The following is a 19630-nucleotide window of genomic DNA, read 5'->3' as shown; positions in this document are numbered from 1 at the left end:
GATATTGGTCGAATCAACTTGGTTGTTAGGCTTTAGCTGCTTACACCACTGTTGGTTCCATCCCGTAATATTTTAGTTGAGTTTGGTTGACAACCTGCTTCAACTATAATTTTTCTATCTGGAAGGGAAAAATTAATAGCCCAGAAATAGCTCAAGTATAACTGACCGGTGGAGACAAATGCAACGGCATCCAAGAAACAACCATCAGGATAGATTTCTCTATAATTCTAAATCTGGAAGGGACCCCCCCGAAGGTATCCTTGTCTTGATGTGGCGGTGGGGCTTGTGTCCTCTGACAACCTCGAGAGCTATGCCGGCGGTAGCTTAGCTACTGGTAGGGTCTCCCTTGCCGGACAGGTCTTCGTGAGGTAGGAGCCAGACGAGAAGGGATACCCTGGTCCTCCAGGTTGGGGGTTGGACGTAAGCTGACACCTGCTCCGCAAAAACATCGTGTCACGTTATCGCCAACAAGCAGCCTCGGACCAGGACAGGAACAAAAGGATTTCGACTCGGATTTGTCAGAAGGATTTGAGAATAGGTACATGGAATGTTAGAAAGCCTGGCAGTGCCAGGAGCAGTAGACATTTTTGTCAGATGAGCTAGAGAAAAATCAAATGGACATAGTAGCCCTTCTTCAAGAAACAAGATGGCCCCTAGCTGGTAAAATAAACACAAAAGGATATGTCATATATTATAGCGGCAATAATGGAGGAAGATACTATGGTGGAGTTGGTTTTGCTGTTAAGAAGAAGTGGAGTCCAGCAGTAATGGAGTTTAGTTCATTTGACGAAAGGATGTGCAATATTAGGATTAAGGTAGATTTAGGAACATGTCATTATGTAGTATATACGCACCAACAGAAGAAGCAGAAGAAGAAGTTAAAGATATATTTTATGATACTCTGGAAGAGCTAGTTACAAAGTTACCAAATTATGATTTAAAAAATAATTTTAGGAGATGCAAACTCAAAAATAGGAAAAGAAGATACATGGAAGGAAGTGGCAGGTAAGCATAGCTTACATGAGAAAAACCAATGATAATGGAGTAAGACTCCTTAGTTTCTGTGAAACTATAAATTCTAAAGTAATGAGCACAGCTTTTCCACATAAAAATATTCATAAACAAACCTGGGTTTCTCCAAATGGAATAGTCAAAAACCAAATAGATCATGTAATGATAGACCAAAGACAGAAGAGTAGTATTTTAGATGTTCATAGTCGAAGAGCAGCAGAGTGCGGCACAGATCACTATTTAGTTTTAGTAAGAGTTAGACAACGAATAGCGGAGGTAAAAAGTAAAGTGGAAAGAGCTTGTGAAAGACAAGCGGTGGAAATATTGAAAACTAAAAAAGGAGGAGCGGAAGAATTCAAATTGAAACTTACAAACAGATTCAAAATGTTGGAGGAAAGTACACAGGGTAACGAATTAGAAACCAATTTAAATCAAAGATGGGAGACTCTAAAACAGGCAGTACAGGAAACAGCTAAAGAAGTGTGTGGAAAGAAAAGGAAAGTAAGGAAAAAACCTTGGTTTGATGAAGAATGTAGCGTTAAAGTTGAAGAAAGATGCACCAGTAAAAGGATATGGTTAGAAAGACAAACCGAGGAAAATAGAATGTTGTTTGATAAGATAAGGAAAGAAACCACCAATGTTAAGAAAAAAGAAGAGGAACTATATTAACAATTTATTAGAAAGAGTTGAGACAAATTATGTCACCAACCCAAGAGACTTTTACAAATCAATTAAAACTTTCAAGGAGGGATACACACCAAGCTCATATGGCGTCAAAATAAATGGAACGATCACGACAGAAAGAAATGAAGTTCTCAATGTGTGGAAGGATTATTTTGAAGCTTTACTTAATGGGGAAGTTAAGAATAATATTAATATGGACGTACCAGTGTATCAGAATGTACAACCTGAAGTAAAAAAACCCACATTAGAAGAGATCCGGGAAGTAATTAGAGGACTTAAGAACCACAAGGCACCAGGAAGCGATGGAATAACTTCCGAAATGTTAAAGGCTGGAGGTATCGAACTTGCGTCTCAACTGCACAAGCTTATAGAAGACATATGGGAAAAAAGAAGAGATGCCTTTGGACTGGGAGGAAGCCATAATTGTGCCTTTACACAAAAAGGGGGACAAACAAGAGCCAAATAATTACAGGGGAATTTCATTGTTGAATACTTCATACAAGATACTGTCAAAAATAATACAGAAAAGATTAGAATTGTACACAGAAGAAATCATTGAAGATCACCAGGCAGGATTTCAAAAAGGAAGATCGACCATCGATCAAATATTTGTTCTAAAAGAATCAATAGCCAAGCACTGGGAATTTGATAGAGCATTGTATGGACTTTCAGAAAGCTTATGACAGTATCAATCGAAATAAACTATGGGAAAAAATGGAGCAGTATGGAATACCTACAAAACTAACGAAAATGGCAAAACTTAGCTTAGAAAATTTCAAATGCAAAGTTAAAGTGGAAAATGAATATTCACCCGAGTTTGAGGTAAAAACAGGGAGACAGCCTCTCTCAAATTACTGTTCAATTTAGCCCTGGAAGAAGCGTTGAAAGAAATAGGAAACTAGGTATAAGCATTGGAGATAGGAGCACTGGCATTTGCGGATGACGTGGTGTTAGTTTCCAATAACAGAGATGAACTGATGGAGATGACAGGAATATTAATAGACAAAACCCGGTCAATAGGACTAGAAATTAACGATGCTAAGACAAAGTTGATTTATTTTAGGCGAGGAAATAATGGTAGAGAAGATTTGGAAACACTGAACCATAAATTCGAACAGGTTGAAAGATTCAAATACCTCGGAGCAATAGTTAATTCAAAGAGTAATGAACTAATAGAAATCCAAAATAGAATAAATTTGGCAAATAGAAGCATGTACGCATTACATAATATTTTAAAATCAAAATTACTGTCTTACAAAACAAAATTAAGAATATATAAGACTGTTATAAGACCAGTTCTTCTCTATGGAGCAGAGACATGGATTATAGATAAACAGGCAGAAAAGAGATTGGTTACATTCAAGAATAAAATTTTGAGGAAAATTTTCGGACCTATTAGAGATGGAGATGGATGGAGAATCAGGCACAACCAAGAAATCAGAGAGATGTTTCAATCTCCAGACGTTGTAGGAGAAGCAAAGAGCAAGAGACTTCGGTGGGCAGGCCATGTGATGAGGAGGGAGGATGATAAATTGATTAAAGAGGTTTGGAAACACAATCCAGTTGGAAGACCTCGAGGTAGGCCCAAAAATCGCTGGAAGGACCAGGTGGAGAAGGACTTGCGGAAATTGAGAGTGGGTCAGGGGGATTGTGAAGACAGGGAGAGATGGAGGCAGCTGGTTGGCGAGGCCAAATACCACCTAGGGTATCCATGGCCATGGGAGTAAGAGTAAGGAAGGGACTTGCCTTGAAAAGAGGTTTACCTTCTTCTCTTGACTTACATATTAGAAATAGCTGAGTGATTTTTCGATTTGCTTCTTTATCATCGCTTCGATTTCCTTCGCAATCTCCAATTCAGTGCCAAAGGTTTGTGGGGGTTACCATAAAGTGTTTACCAGTGTATCGTGTGTAGATGTGCAGGCCGAAACACCAGGAACAGGCGTGCCCTCAAGACAAACGGATCCTACCCCAGTTCCCTGCTTTTGGCTTGTTTAACAGAGACACAGAACTAGAATATGCACATAACTCTGACTTGCACGTAGCAGCAGAAAATACAACATCTCGCTTACTCCACACTTTCTGGCCAAGGACTGATGTGGCTGGTCGTAGATTAGTATTGTCACTAACAGATCGGCCTCAGAAAACTATCAGAAAGGCACTTCCCAATTAGGGCTGGGACATTCTCAACGTGTGACGAAGCGGAATAGTCAGGAGTGGGGTGGGGTCTGGATTTGGATAAGGAGTGGGGTGGGAGAATAGGCAGTTTAACGTCATACCTAGGACGACTAGTACTCATGTTTAATGATAAAAACCCTCACATCATATTTATCAGAGATGACAACCTTCTTCCTTAAGATTAAAGTTCTCCTATTTTAAATCTCAAATAGTGTCTTCTTTAGAATTAAAATTTTTCTCTTTCATGTTTTTTTACAGATGATAATTCCATCTTTCAAAATTGAGGATCCAGTTCTTTGAATTCGGAGAAAAAACCATCTATCACTATTAATTTTGGTGGTGAAATGTGAATCCTCTTCAACAGCTATACAAAAAATTTTCCTGGAGAAAAGAACTCTTTCCTTCTGGGTAAAACCGTATTCTTCACAGATGAAAATCACCTTTTTCAAAGATAAAACAACCCTTTAAATTCTTAAATTGAGAATACTTACATTGAAGATGATTACAGTCTTCTTCACAATGAGAATTATACATTATATGGGGATCTTTTTCTTAAGACTGTTGAAGAAAAGATTTATTTTCTTCAGAAGACAAACTATATCTTCTGAAAGGGGACCTTCTGCTATGCAGTGGAGAACTTTGTGATGTCAATACGTGTCTTCAGTAACATGACTACTCTTCTTTTAGGATTAGAAGCGTCTCTTTTGGAGAAGCAAATCGTGTTCCCTTGAGATTAGACCTTGTTTTATAAGAATGATTTTTTTTATATGATAAATCTAGTTCTCCTCTTCGAAGAGAGTCCTCATTACTTATTATTATAACTAAGAGTGTATTTTCAGACTTTTGTATAATGGCTTTACAACACTGGAAATTCATTCTATATATAGCTTATTACATATAATTGTTTTAAGAATATTCCAAATAATAATAATAAATTATGTTCATTAACATTTTATTACTTTCAAAAGATGTAGGTGTTTAAATACTCTTGATAAGAATTTGTTGAATTTTTTATAACTTTGCATTATCTCATCATATATGCGAGAAAGGTTTATTTAAATTTTAATTCAAATAAAAGAAAACACAATTTTAAACTTAGTAATAATATATATAGTTTTAGCGCTTTTACTTTAAAAAAAACTTTACTTTTTAGCAAATTTTGAACTTTAGCGCAAAATCTACTAACACTGTACTGTATTTTCAACATTTTTGTACAATTTCTTTACAACACTGAAATTCAACCTATACACTTGCTTATTATTGTTACAGTTATTTTAGTCACAAAACATTTAACCTTGAAAAAGCCTGATAGGGATGCCAGTTCCAATTCAGCTATCACTCAATTTGTTCCTAAAATTAAGTGTGACTTTATCAATCATATTTCTTTTAGGGCCATAAATCACAAGAGGTTATCAATGGCCTCTGTACACATGACAACCGCCTACTGTTGTAGCGTTGTCATTTACTCGTGCTATAAGGTATAGCCAAATAAAGACACCTTAAACAGTACTATTATAGATATTAAACACAATATAAACTAAAAATAAATCAATTAGACTGACACGAAAACACAACAACAACAGAAAACTAATAAGACAGTCGGCCCAGTCAGCTGGTCACAGGTAAAAACAGTTGCTTTCACAAGACGTTTCTTCTAACCATACAAAGAGCGTCATTATTCTGCCATCGATTGATATTTGATTTTAAACCGAAACATCGAAAACACGCACATAATAACCGATTTCCAAAACTTATGCTTACTGCCGTATATTGCCATAGGGTTGACCAATGGATTATAAGGCCCAAATCCATGGGTGGAGTACTTGTTTACTGAACTCCCTGTGATCTTAACCTTCAGGTCCTCTCAATACCCTGATATATGTAGTCCTAGTCGTATAGTTACCATAAACTTCACAATAAAACATATATCCACTCACTTGGTTTATCTCAAAAGTTAACTGTTTGACCCTTTTTCTTAAATTTTGTAGATGAGAATGCATGTCAAATAAAACAAGATTAACATGTTTAAAATTTTTATTTTGTATACAAAAGTTTTCAACATATCCTTTACTTTACATTGTAAATTACACAGTCTCACATACTGGTTGAAAAACTTACATCAGAATAATAAAATAACGTTTAAAACACAGTATAAAAATAATTATGCTACAAGGGATAATCCCTCCCAAGACTTTAGAAAATACAAAATAGTAATTCTCAACCATGATACAGGACCAGCATCAAGTAGAACAAATATTTGATAACTGGACTTCCAACTACACAGGAGCAAAACAAATTATAATTTAGAAGAAATATTAAAAATAATTAAATAAAATTATTTAAAACCAATTTCAAAAAGAGACATCTTAAAAGGATAGAAGATTTGTTTCAAGTACTAAGTACTTAGATGTGTGAATAGCAGTTATCTTTGTAATTGTATACCAAATGACTGATACAGATTCAAGTACTAAGTACTTAGAAGTGTGAATAGCAGTTATCTTTGTAATTGTATACCAAATGACTGATACAGATTCAAGTACTAAGTACTTAGAAGTGTGAATAGCAGTTATCTTTGTAATTGTATACCAAATGACTGATACAGATTCAAGTACTAAGTACTTAGAAGTGTGAATAGCAGTTATCTTTGTAATTGTATACCAAATGACTGATACAGATTCAAGTACTAAGTACTTAGAAGTGTGAATAGCAGTTATCTTTGTAATTGTATACAAAATGACTGATACAGATTCAAGTACTAAGTACTTAGAAGTGTGAATAGCAGTTATCTTTGTAATTGTATACCAAATGACTGATACAGATTCAAGTACTAAGTACTTAGAAGTGTGAATAGCAGTTATCTTTGTAATTGTATACCAAATGACTGATACAGATTCAAGTACTAAGTACTTAGAAGTGTGAATAGCAGTTATCTTTGTAATTGTATACAAAATGACTGATACAGATTCAAGTACTAAGTACTTAGAAGTGTGAATAGCAGTTATCTTTGTAATTGTATACCAAATGACTGATACAGATTCAAGTACTAAGTACTTAGAAGTGTGAATAGCAGTTATCTTTGTAATTGTATACCAAATGACTGATACAGATTCAAGTACTAAGTACTTAGAAGTGTGAATAGCAGTTATCTTTGTAATTGTATACCAAATGACTGATACAGATTCAAGTACTAAGTACTTAGAAGTGTGAATGGAGTTATCTTTGTAATTGTATACCAAATGACTGATACAGATTCAAGTACTAAGTACTTAGAAGTGTGAATAGCAGTTATCTTTGTAATTGTATACCAAATGACTGATACAGATTCAAGTACTTAGTAAAAAGTTATCAAACCAATCAATGCTCTGATATTAAAATCAAGTTTGGACTCGGAACTGAATTGGATTGCATGTAAGCAACAAACAAACATTTTTCTGATTAAACAGCCACACAAAGCTTACTGAAGGAACATTATGCATATTCTGTATTAAAGAAGTTAAATTAAAAAGTTTGGTTGATTTTTCAAATAATACACAAAAACATTTAGTATGTAGCAACTTAGTCTTACTCGACAAGTTAAACCTACGTGCATCATAATTTCAATTGCATCAATACATACATACATGATATAATCAAACAACTGATACTGTACTATCCGGCTGATACATTTGTCTCATTTAAATCAATTGAGTTTTTAGGTTTCAACAGTAAATAACAGCAAAGGTAGACTGTCATCAAAAACAGATAATTTTTTAATATAACAAAAATACATAATCCTAAAATTGAAACCATCAAAGGATACTTAAGTTTCCTCCTTTTCTTCTGTCATCCAAATGAACCTAGAACAAAATATGTACATGTAATTAAAACAGAAAAACATCAGTAATATCAGTTGCCATTTAACCTTATGGTACTTTCTGACCAACCGGAGGCGCCCATCCAGGGCATGCTATGGTTGTTATGGTTCTATTGAATTTACTGCAAATATTGTAGAACATGTTTTTCTCTACTTTAAGATAGTTATTAAGATTGGGAATTAAGGTGGCAAACACACAGTCGGTCAAGGTCAAGAACAATGACCTGCGTACGTGGCATCAACCTGTCCCTTAAGTGTTCGTGATTTAGAGTTTATATATGTAACTGATATTTTACGGATAGTACATATTCTAAGAGATGTTTGTGATTCTAGAATTGTGTTATATATCAATGTTTATATAAATACTGGTGTCTTACTGACAGTTCTTTTTTCCTTTTCTCAAATTGTGTAGTATTAGTAAATGTGTAATAAAAATAAACTGTAAATGCTTTAGTGAATTAATTTCATTTGTATAATATGTATTGTGCAGTGTTAAGTTGGTCAGCTGTGTCTGACAGACGTCACTTTGAACTCTGGACTGTAGCTTATAATAATTTTTTCATTCTGTTATCACCGCCACACTACTTGAAACAGTGGTCGGTTAATTCTCAAGTATTGTGTAACCTTGTAATATTTCTAGATATTGTTTGGTGGAATAAATCAGTTCATGGAGTTGGTCAGTACTTCTTCGAAATGTTGCATAAAAAATTACAAATGAGTGTAAAACATCATGAAGAATAAAGGTAGCAAGTTGATTAGTGAAAGTTCTAATCAATCAGCTGATACTATGTTGGCTGGTGGATTGAGAATACCTGTCTGAGCTATATTTGTGTTTTGTAATTACCTGTTTTAAACTAAACAATAAAACTATTATAAGATTAACATTAGACATTTTAGAACCGCAACAGGCAGATCCCTATAGTCTAATGTATTTCAAATTCACAAATGAGTTCTGGATTATACTGCACAGATGGGCGCAGTTGATATGTAATATCATTTTATTTTGTCTCATCAATTTATATGGCAGACTAAAATGTGGTGTAGGAAAAAAGTTTTCTGCTTTTGGAAAGTGGTTAGCTATTATTTTTGTACAAATTCAAACAAGATCAGTACAACAACAGACCAATGAGCCACAGAGAATTCAAGAACAGCGTAATCCTGTGCTCTAAGAATTAATTTATTTTGAAGAAATATTATAGGTTTTTACAACAAAAGATTTAATAATTACTTTAGATACTTTCTATTAGGTTAGAAAACAAATAAACAGTAATATGCACCTTGAAGAATGACTATGTGGCATTAGAAAATCATTTTGTTGTTCTCACCTCTACTATTTTTTCATGAAGTTATTAGATGCCACGATGGTACTCTCCTATGTATTTAGTTTATTACAACGTGTATACTGTTTTAATATTTACAATCACTTTTTAAATTTACTGTATTTCATACATGGAGTGGTTTAACCATCTAATGTTAAAAGTCAATTTCTGAATGTACTCTAAGTGCATTTATAAACAAGAAATATCAAAATAAACATAAATTTCTGGACATTTTCCTGAGTATCATCTTTGGGTTATCCTTCTTGATACAAAAAATCAATCAGCTGGTGAAATCACAGCAACAAACGTGTAGCATACGTAGTTCAGCTAACCTGTCGAATCAGCGGTCTTTTGTTTATCTTGCTTGTCATTTAACTAGTGTCTTTGGGTAAATGACACAGAAAGATGAACAGAACAACTACAGGGCTTTCGAACTAATCTACAAGCTGATTGTTGAATAAGTAATGAACATTGAACACCTTCAAACTTTAACTACCAACCTGAGGCACTAATATCTGCCAATAGGATAAGGGAAGCACTGGATCAAAATTAATTTCATGAGAACTTAAAAGACGTAGACTTAACCAGCAGCTCAGGAGTTTTTTAAATAATTTTTTTAAACAATTACTTCTATATTTATAAATAGACCTACCTTAAAATTAACTGTTCAAAATTATTTACATTCTTGTCCGCCAAGGTTTTCTTCTATAAATAGTGATTCTGCAATAAAGTGTCTAAAATGCACAAAATTTAGTGTCCTCTTGAATTTAAGCAAAAAAAAAAAAAGAAAAGATTAACCCAGTCTTTCTTTTGTAAAGTGTAGTTCATAGTGTTTTTGGTACCACATAGTTACAGTACATGAAAGACATTATTTACATTGGTGTGTTTGAAAGACAAATACAAATATGAAATTGCTATACAAAGGAAATTAATACTGCAAGTTTCCACATTTAATCTTAGCATAGGTTAAATGTTCTTGTTCAGTCAAAACTGAGTTATGTCACATTAGTTTTTTGCAGGAATTAAAAAGTAACAGTTTTTTGCAGTGGAGGGTGTAATTTAATTTTCAGTATTCTAGTTTCTTAACTAATCATGCCAATGTATTTTGACCTGTTACATGTAGGAGCAGAGAAATAGATTTTTTTTTTTAAATTTTTGTACTGACCTTTATTTCTTGATGACTCTCCGTCAGCATCAGAAACTGTAGTCAAACTTTTATACCACAATATTTTGCCATTTCAAACTGATCACACAATTGTCGCCAACACAAATTCACTATCTCAAGTAAGTTAGTTAATAACGTATAGTACCAACCTCAATAATGGTGGCAAACTCATTGCGGCCCAGCAGGGTGTAGGCTGTGGTGAGCAGTTGCTTGGCACTGCGGTGGAGCAGAGGGCTACCGTATGTGAACAGGTCCTGTCCTAGCTCTAGACTGGTGCCAAAATCACACTCATCATTTGCAATGTTGGCAAAAGTGATCACAGGTTGCAGTTGCTCCCAATATTTAGCCCTCTCCTCCTCACTCTTGCTATCCACCAGACCCTTCAACATCTTCTTGATCATGCCTACAAAAGAAATACAATATCAGTTGCTTAGGTACTGCGGTGGAGCAGAGGGCTACCGTATGTGAACAGGTCCTGTCCTAGCTCTAGACTGGTGCCAAAATCACACTCATCATTTGCAATGTTGGCAAAAGTGATCACAGGTTGCAGTTGCTCCCAATATTTAGCCCTCTCCTCCTCACTCTTGCTATCCACCAGACCCTTCAACATCTTCTTGATCATGCCTACTGAGCCGGGGCTCAGTTTGGACAATTTATTTTTGTCTATTATTTTTCCCACCTCGGCCACTCTTGTCAGTCGGTGGGGGAGTCACTCCGTCAGAGTATTGATTTTCTGCCTGGTTGAGGTCAGCTGGTTGACCTTGACTAGTTTACCGACCAGCTGTTCACCGGCACCGGCACCGGCTACTGTTCGGAGCGGTCAGACGCGTTCGGAGAAGCTACTGTGTTCTGTCTGTTCACTGCTCGTCCCGTTCCACATGGCTGGCTAACTCGACTACTTTCGGCAGGTAATTGTCTTTTTCTCTCTCTTAACTTATTTAGTTGGCGGTTTTTCTCTCCCACCCAGACATATATTATCGTAGATTAGTTATAAGTAATTTATATATATTTATTTTGTAACTTGTGTTCCTCGTGTACGTGTTCGTGTCGCAAAGTGTTCGTTCCTGTCTTTCGTACGTTCTAAAATTTTGTTAATTTATTTACTATGCTAGTTTAGTTTTTTATCTTTCGCTCTTGTGCTTTCTAACTGATCCGTTCGGCGAACGGAAATTATTTATTCCGTGTTACACACCTTGTTTTTATTTAGTGTAAGCGAGACGGTACAGACTTTGTAAATTTTTGTTACCTCGTGTTTTGTGTTGCGTGCAAATTTGGGTGGCAACATTCATGATTTCAATTTTATTATTTAATTATTGCCTTTATAGTAGCGTGAACGGATTAGAATTTAATTATTGTTATTTGGGAAATAATGTATTGTTATTATTTGTAATTTATATAATTATTATTAGGCCTACCTTACAATTAATATTTAATAGCAAAATGTAAATTATTATAATATTATAATAGAATGATTAAAATCCAGCGAATTATAGTTACAAGTAATTGTTATCACGCTTAATCATTTAGTATGGCTGTTCTAGCCTATAAGTAAATGTTTATATATTTGAAAATTTGTTTTGTTTGTAATATTTAATATTGTCACCAAGTAGTGTATCTTTTAATACTTGGTGTCTTGAGGTATTTTTGGGAAATAGTCTTCTGATACTTAAAAGGTACTGTTAGTTACAGATTGTTATTTTTTTTTTAATTGTTAAATTTAAATATTTTATTATACTTTGTGGCAAACATAATTAAGTTTTTATTATTTCTCGGGTTGTAGTAAAGTTGTTCTGAATATCTACTGGTTATGTTGGGATTCTATAGGGTCCCCGTGAGTGCCGTCAGCGGGACTGGTGCGGCGAGTCTGCCCGAACAACTGAAAAAATTGAATGCCCGCGCCCTGCCAGCGCTATTGGACTGGCATCCAACCGGAGTGTAGTGCTCCCATTCATTTCTTCTGGAACAAGGTTGGATTAAAAATGTTTTTTTACTTCTTATACTGAACTTGCGAGGACTGGGGTGCAGGGAGCGCTGCCAGATGTTAGATCTGGAGGAGGGCCAGTACCTAGCCAGTATTTATTTAGTTAGTTACATGACCTGAAGGGGAGGATTTCATCTTTAATTCGGATTCGTGGAGGCAACTAAGCCCCCGCCTCCTTCGAAAATTGGCTTTAAATATATTTTTTTTAAATTTCGGCTACAAACTTGAAACAAAATTACTTATCAAAAATAGTGGGCCTAGAAATTCTACAACCTTTTTCCTCCCCTCAGTTCATAAAAATTACCAGTTAAAATTTTGCTACTGCCGTACCTGATATATGTTATTTATAGACCAAATTTCTATTTATTGTGTTATTATTATATTATTTATTTATTATGTTATTGTCATTATTGGAATTATATTTATTGTTGTTATTTAGTTTTTAAGTTACGCGGTGCACCGTGGTGCTGCATAATTGTATTTTGCATGGAAATGTTTGCCACCTACTAATTATATTTCTTGTACTCGAAATCTTGTCTCGTTTTTGTCTCTTCCCACTAGTGGCATGTGATTGTTTTTTTTTTATGATTTGCTCCGAGTTTGGGAGGGGCACGCTTCCGAGGCCTCCTGTATTTTTCACTAACTTGGAACAAAATGGTAGCAGAGCGTGGTTACGTGTTTTTACCCTCTGCGGGCCCAGGGTTTGTTTTTGCCACTGGTGGTGAGAGGCATGAGTTGAAGTTGTTAGTTGACTTCCTGCGCCTGTGCCGTCTCGCTGTGCTATTTTCCGCCGATCGACAGGAAGTGTGTGAACCTATTTATTTCCTGATTATTGTTACTTGTGTGTTTTTGTTATACATTGTCATCGTTGTTTTTTTTTTCTGGTTTTGTTCTGGTACGGCGTAGTGTTTTGTTGCGGTATTTTGGTTTCGCTGCCGTGTTTCGTGGACGGCAGGAATTCTGGGGACCCTGCTGAGAGTGTTGTCTCACTAAGTTATTCACTTGTCGCCTTACTAATTTTGATTTGTTAGTTGTTGACTTCGAGTCAGTGTATTGCTTTGCTGTATTGCGTTAGTCTGTGTCTTCTATTTATTTATCATGCCTGTCTCTCTGGTGCCTGAATACTTGTTGAAGGAGGATCTCCATTTTGAGTTGTTGGCTCGTGGGCTTACTCCGGGTTCCGACTGCGAGTCCATGCGGAAGCAACTGCGTGATAATATGGAACTGGACACGACCTGGCCTAGAGATTTGACGTTCCAGAAGCAGAGGCCTATTTTGGAGGCTAAGTTGGAGACGTTTGAGAATAGTCAGGAGGACTGGTTGGAGTCGCCGCCTACTGGCCGAGAGAGGGCTAGGTATTTGTCCCCGGCTTACCCATCTACATATGAGGCTGTCGCTACTTAGAGCCAAGCTTACCAGTTCTGGTGATAAGGAGTGGTTGGAGGAACGCGTCACCTTGGTTGACGGCCTGCTGACTGTACTCGAGAGGGACGAGGGGGCAAAGGCTCCTGAAAAAACTTTGTCTGCGATTGACTCTGCTGCGGCTGTTAAGGGTGAATGCCGGATCCCTGGGTCAGTTGTTGCTGATTTTGATGTGGGCGTGGCGTCGGGGGTGTCTGGTGTGGACGGGGCCCGGGGGCCTGTGACCCAAATGCCTGCTGGATCTGGGGGACTGGGGACTGTGGTGACGGGATCCTTTGTTCAGTATCACAAGCTTCCGAACCCACTTACCCCGTTGCTGCAGCGACTACCAACGGTGGATGGTCTAGATACTGAAGCCTTGCTGCGGTTTCTTTCTGAGATCCTGCGACTGCATCACTTGCCTGGTCTTCAGGGAGCGAGCTTCCTGCATGTCATCTCTCCGTTTTGTAGGCCACCTTTGGGTGACTGTCTGGTTCGAGTTCTCCAGAGGGGTGGTACCCTGGATGATTTTCATAGGGAGGCATTGGATTTCTTTGTTCCTGGTCAGTTGAGGGAACGTCTCCGTGTGGAGAAATTCTTTAGGCCTCAGGGCAACGGAGAGAGTTTGGCTAAGTTTGTGGCCGAGGTGAGGGACACTGATAGGGTGTTAAGGCTCAATATCCCCGAAAGTACTGTGGTCACCATCATTCTTGAGGGTCTCAATCCTGAAGAGAGGTCCCGTCTAGTTTTTGCTGGTCGCCCTTCCACCTTTTCTGAACTGGACCGTCTGTGCATTGCTTCGCGCAGCGTGCAGTTTTGCTGACCGGCAGAGGGCGGGAGAGGAACAATCATCGTTCCAATCCAGCCCTCCAGGGCTGTCACGGCCGTACAGAATCCCGTGGATGGGCCACATCACTCTGGTGGGCTTCATCCACCCATCTGCTATGCCTGTGGTGAACGAGGTCATACTCGTCGGGAGTGTCCTAGGAGATATCGCACTGGTCCAAAAAACTAGATCAAAGGGGGGTTTTCTCTGAAGTTCCCCCGAGGTCTAAGAAAAAATTTCAAAAAAATAGTACCTGTGCGAAAAATTTGATTAATAGTTTGGACACTATGAGCCTAGCAGAAAAGGGAAACCTACGGCTTAGGACAGCATCTTCGGTGTGCCCTTATATCAATATCTTAGTGGGAGACTCAGTGCAATAAGGCCCTAGTTGATTCCGGGTCAGCCTGTAGCCTCATCTCTTCCCGTCTTTTTGAAGCCATTTCAAGGTTAGGTTTGGTGAAGCACACCGAGGAGTCTTCTTTAACTTGCTGGACTGCTTCTAATTCCCCTCTTCCAATTTCGAAGAAGGCTTCAATCAAGTTTTAAGGTTGAATATTTTTTCATGGGTGTGGAGCTTCCTTGTGGCCCAGGACCTGAGTATGGATTGTATTTTGGGGGCGGATTTTATTCAAAAGACTGGTTTGGTGCTGGATCTTCAGGCGGGCCAGTCTTATTTCAAATTCAATCGGCGAGTGTCAGTCCCCTTTTCTGATAAATGAAAATCGACGCCGCAGGTTGTGGAGGTGGAGTGTGAGGAAGGTTCTGCCCCTGGGGACCCGTTCGGTCACTTGGATGAGGAGCAAGCTGGGGTTCTCCGTGAGCTTTGCTCAAGATTTCCGGAGGTCCTCACACCCAAGCTCGGTTCTACCCATCTCATTGAATATGAAATTCGTCTGACTGACCACTCAGCCAGTACGCTCCCACCCATACAAGTTGGCTCCTCCAAAGATGGAGGTTATGCGTGGTATCATCAAGGATCTCTTGGATCAAGGAGTTATTGAGCCCTCAAACTCATCGTATGCCAGTCCAGCGTTCTTGGTTCCAAAGCCTAATGGAAAACATCGTATGGTGGTTGACCTAAGAAAACTTAATGCCAAAATTGAAATAGACTCAGTGCCTCTCCCCGATCTCCATTCTGCTTTTTGATTGGTTCGGTAAGGCCAAATTTTTCACTATATTTGATTTGAACCAAGCATATCATCAGATTCCGTTGAAGAAGGAATCACGTCCTCTCACGGCCTTCTGTGTTCCGTGGAATTTGTATCAAGTACCGATCTGTGCCTATGGGGCTAGCTGTGGGGCCCAAACGTTAACTAGGTTGCTCGACTCCATCTTCCACGATGTGAAGTTCAGGTATGTCTTTAATTATCTTGATGACCTTCTGGTCTACAGTGAGTCTTTCACGGAACACGTTAAACATCTTGAGGAGGTCTTGGTTAGGTTGGGTAGGGCTGGCCTTACAGTCAATCCGGAGAAGGTGTCTTACGCCAAGTCTGAAATATCGTTTCTCGGTCACCTCGTGTCGTCTAGGGGTGTATCTATAGACCCTGCCAGGACCCAAGGCATTCGGGATTTCCCTCCTCCGAAGGATGCCAAGGGTGTTGCCAGATTCATAGGCATGGTTAATTTCTACCGTAGGTTTATTCCTGACTTTGCCGAGGTGGCCGCCCCTCTGAACGCCTTAAGAAGGAAAGACGCAAAGTTTCGTTTGGGGTGAAGATCAAGAACGTGCTTTTCAACTGCTTAAGGAGGCAATTATCCAACCTCCTGTGCTGCGAATACCGGACTTTAGTAGGCCCTTCATCTTGCAGACTGACTCCTCATCCTGTGCTGTAGGAGCTGTGCTTTCTCAAGAATTCGACGGTGCTCGGCAACCTATAGCTTTTGCATCTAGGACTTTGACCCTTCAGGAAAAGAAATCTTCTATTTATGAGCTGGAGTGTTTGGCGGTCGTTTTTCGGCATGGATAAGTTTCGGAGGTTCCTAGAGCATTCCGAATTTTCTGCTGGAAACTGACAATCAGGCTCTTTCCTGGCTATTGGCCCATCCTCGACAACTCGGGAAGATTGGTCGCTGGGTTGTCAAAATTGCGGCCTTTAAATTCAGGGTGCAGCACATTCGCGGCACCCAAAACGTCGTCGCCGATGCTCTTTCTAGAATGTATCATCTACCCAGCGATCCTGTTGATTCTCAAGCACCGTTGTGTGGGACTGTGATGTTGGATTTCCCTGCTGCCTTTGAGAGTTTTGGCTCTCACCAACTTCAAGACCCCGAGTTGTCAAACATTCATTGGTGAGCTCCAGGAGGGAGAAGCCCACTCTCCTTACTTCTTGTCCAAGGGTGTCCTCTGCTGTCGTGCCCGACGCGGAGGTGGTCCCAAGATTGTTCTGCCGAGTGCCCTCATACCGATGGTCTTTTCCTATTTTCATGTTTCTCCCGTGGGCGGTCATTTAGGGATTCACAAGACCATCGCTAAAATCAGAGATAAGTTTATCTGGAAGAGTATGGGACAGAGACATTGCTGGTAGAGTACGAGCTTGTCATCTTTGCTCGGTCAGTAAACCTGCACAAAATACCAAATTAGGTTTTCTTTCCTCCGAGGTGGCGGAGCGGCCTCTTGAGAAAGTGTTCATTGACTATGTGGGACCCTTTCCCCGTAGCAAGTCAGGGAACACCTCCCTGCTTGTCGCTGTGGATGCTTTCTCTAAGTTTTGCTGGTTGATTCCTCTTAGGAGTGCCACGGCGTCGCTCACCGTCAAGGCACTCAAGTCCCGCCTTCTACAGAATTTTGGAGTGCCCGCCACCTTCGTCTCAGACAACGGCACACAATTCGTGTCGAGGGAGTTTCATCGCTTCTGTTTTGGGCATGGAATCAAACATGTTACGACATCTCCTTACTACCCCCAGCCTTCTCATGCTGAGCGGTTCAACCGCAATCTCAGAGCCGCCCTCATCGCTTATCACGCTGAGAAACAAACTACCTGGGATGAAAACCTGAGCTGGCTTCAGTTAGCCTTCAATTCTGCTCTTCACGAAAGTCATGATTCCACGCCTTTCCAGGTCATGTTTAGTCGTCCTCCTTCTGATCCCTTGTCTAATCTCTGGAGTCTGGATAGTCTTCTACCAGTGCCTGGTACTCCCAATGTGAGTGAAACTTGGGAGGCAGTCAGGGTTAAGCTCCTACAGTCTAGGGAAAGGGTGAGGAGAAAATTCAATAAGGGACGTATTGCTAACCCCTTCCAGGTGGGGGATCTTGTCTTTTGTAAGGCCCATCCGGTCAGTTCGGCCGTGGATAAACGGGCAGCCAAACTTTGCTATCGGTGGACAGGTCCTCACCGGATTCTTCGTTTTCTCTCCCCAGTTACTGCTGAGTTGGTTGATCCCGTATCGGGGAGGTTGTGGCGGAAGGCCCACGTTTCTCATCTGAAGGCCTTCCGTGGTGATACCTCTGGTCATGCTCTGGATACTGGTGCAGCTGCGGGGGTGTCCGGGGACTGATCACCCCTGGTTTTCCCTGTGGTGTTGTTTTTACTCTCTTTCTATTTTCTTCTTTCTCCAAGAGAGGCGCCTCTCAAAATTTCAGGAGGATCGTGTTTTGTCTGCCTCCTGCTCAGGACTTCGTTTCCTGTTAGGGTTCTCGACTTCCCGTTTCCTGTGCCAGAGCTTGTTGGTTCTTCTTTCAGTGGGGGAGAGGTTTTATTTGGGGTTGCACCCTTTTTAGTGGGGGAGGTTGAGCCGGGGCTCAGTTTGGACAATTTATTTTTGTCTATTATTTTTCCCACCTCGGCCACTCTTGTCAGTCGGTGGGGGAGTCACTCCGTCAGAGTATTGATTTTCTGCCTGGTTGAGGTCAGCTGGTTGACCTTGACTAGTTTACCGACCAGCTGTTCACCGGCACCGGCACCGGCTACTGTTCGGAGCGGTCAGACGCGTTCGGAGAAGCTACTGTGTTCTGTCTGTTCACTGCTCGTCCCGTTCCACATGGCTGGCTAACTCGACTACTTTCGGCAGGTAATTGTCTTTTTCTCTCTCTTAACTTATTTAGTTGGCGGTTTTTCTCTCCCACCCAGACATATATTATCGTAGATTAGTTATAAGTAATTTATATATATTTATTTTGTAACTTGTGTTCCTCGTGTACGTGTTCGTGTCGCAAAGTGTTCGTTCCTGTCTTTCGTACGTTCTAAAATTTTGTTAATTTATTTACTATGCTAGTTTAGTTTTTTATCTTTCGCTCTTGTGCTTTCTAACTGATCCGTTCGGCGAACGGAAATTATTTATTCCGTGTACACACCTTGTTTTTATTTAGTGTAAGCGAGACGGTACAGACTTTGCAAATTTTTTGTTACCTCGTGTTTTTGTGTTGCGTGCAAATTTGGGTGGCAACATTCATGATTTCAATTTTATTATTTAATTATTGCCTTTATAGTAGCGTGAACGGATTAGAATTTAATTATTGTTATTTGGGAAATAATGTATTGTTATTATTTGTAATTTATATAATTATTATTAGGCCTACCTTACAATTAATATTTAATAGCAAAATGTAAATTATTATAATATTATAATAGAATGATTAAAAATCCAGCGAATTATAGTTACAAGTAATTGTTATCACGCTTAATCATTTAGTATGGCTGTTCTAGCCTATAAGTAAATGTTTATATATTTGAAAATTTGTTTTGTTTGTAATATTTAATATTGTCACCAAGTAGTGTATCTTTTAATACTTGGTGTCTTGAGGTATTTTTGGGAAATAGTCTTCTGATACTTAAAAGGTACTGTTAGTTACAGATTGTTATTTTTTTTTAATTGTTAAATTTAAATATTTTATTATACTTTGTGGCAAACATAATTAAGTTTTTATTATTTCTCGGGTTGTAGTAAAGTTGTTCTGAATATCTACTGGTTATGTTGGGATTCTATAGGGTCCCCGTGAGTGCCGTCAGCGGGACTGGTGCGGCGAGTCTGCCCCCCGAACAACTGAAAAATTGAATGCCCGCGCCCTGCCAGCGCTATTGGACCGGCATCCAACCGGAGTGTAGTGCTCCCATTCATTTCTTCTGGAACAAGGTTGGATTAAAAAATGTTTTTTTACTTCTTATACTGAACTTGCGAGGACTGGGGTGCAGGGAGCGCTGCCAGATGTTAGATCTGGAGGAGGGCCAGTACCTAGCCAGTATTTATTTAGTTAGTTACATGACCTGAAGGGGAG

General features: G+C 39.1%; 1 protein-coding gene across 1 annotated transcript in view; it reads right to left on the bottom strand.

Annotated features, from left to right (window-relative positions):
- Window positions 1-7591: 7591 nt before the first annotated feature.
- LOC124372471 (histone PARylation factor 1-like) overlaps window positions 7592-19630 on the bottom strand; it is a gene marked incomplete at its 5' end in the record, with an annotated part of 33653 nt that continues 21614 nt past the window's right edge. Inside the window, 2 exons of the mRNA XM_046830874.1 lie at window positions 7592-7706; window positions 10357-10610. Of these exons, the coding sequence (XP_046686830.1) occupies window positions 7659-7706; window positions 10357-10610 (302 nt within the window). The remainder of the gene's footprint in view (window positions 7707-10356; window positions 10611-19630) is intronic.

Source organism: Homalodisca vitripennis, unplaced genomic scaffold (genome assembly GCF_021130785.1).
Source record: "Homalodisca vitripennis isolate AUS2020 unplaced genomic scaffold, UT_GWSS_2.1 ScUCBcl_3324;HRSCAF=8789, whole genome shotgun sequence".
In the NCBI taxonomy this organism is placed as follows: domain Eukaryota; kingdom Metazoa; phylum Arthropoda; class Insecta; order Hemiptera; family Cicadellidae; genus Homalodisca; species Homalodisca vitripennis.
This window is presented reverse-complemented; position numbering and strand designations above follow the sequence as displayed.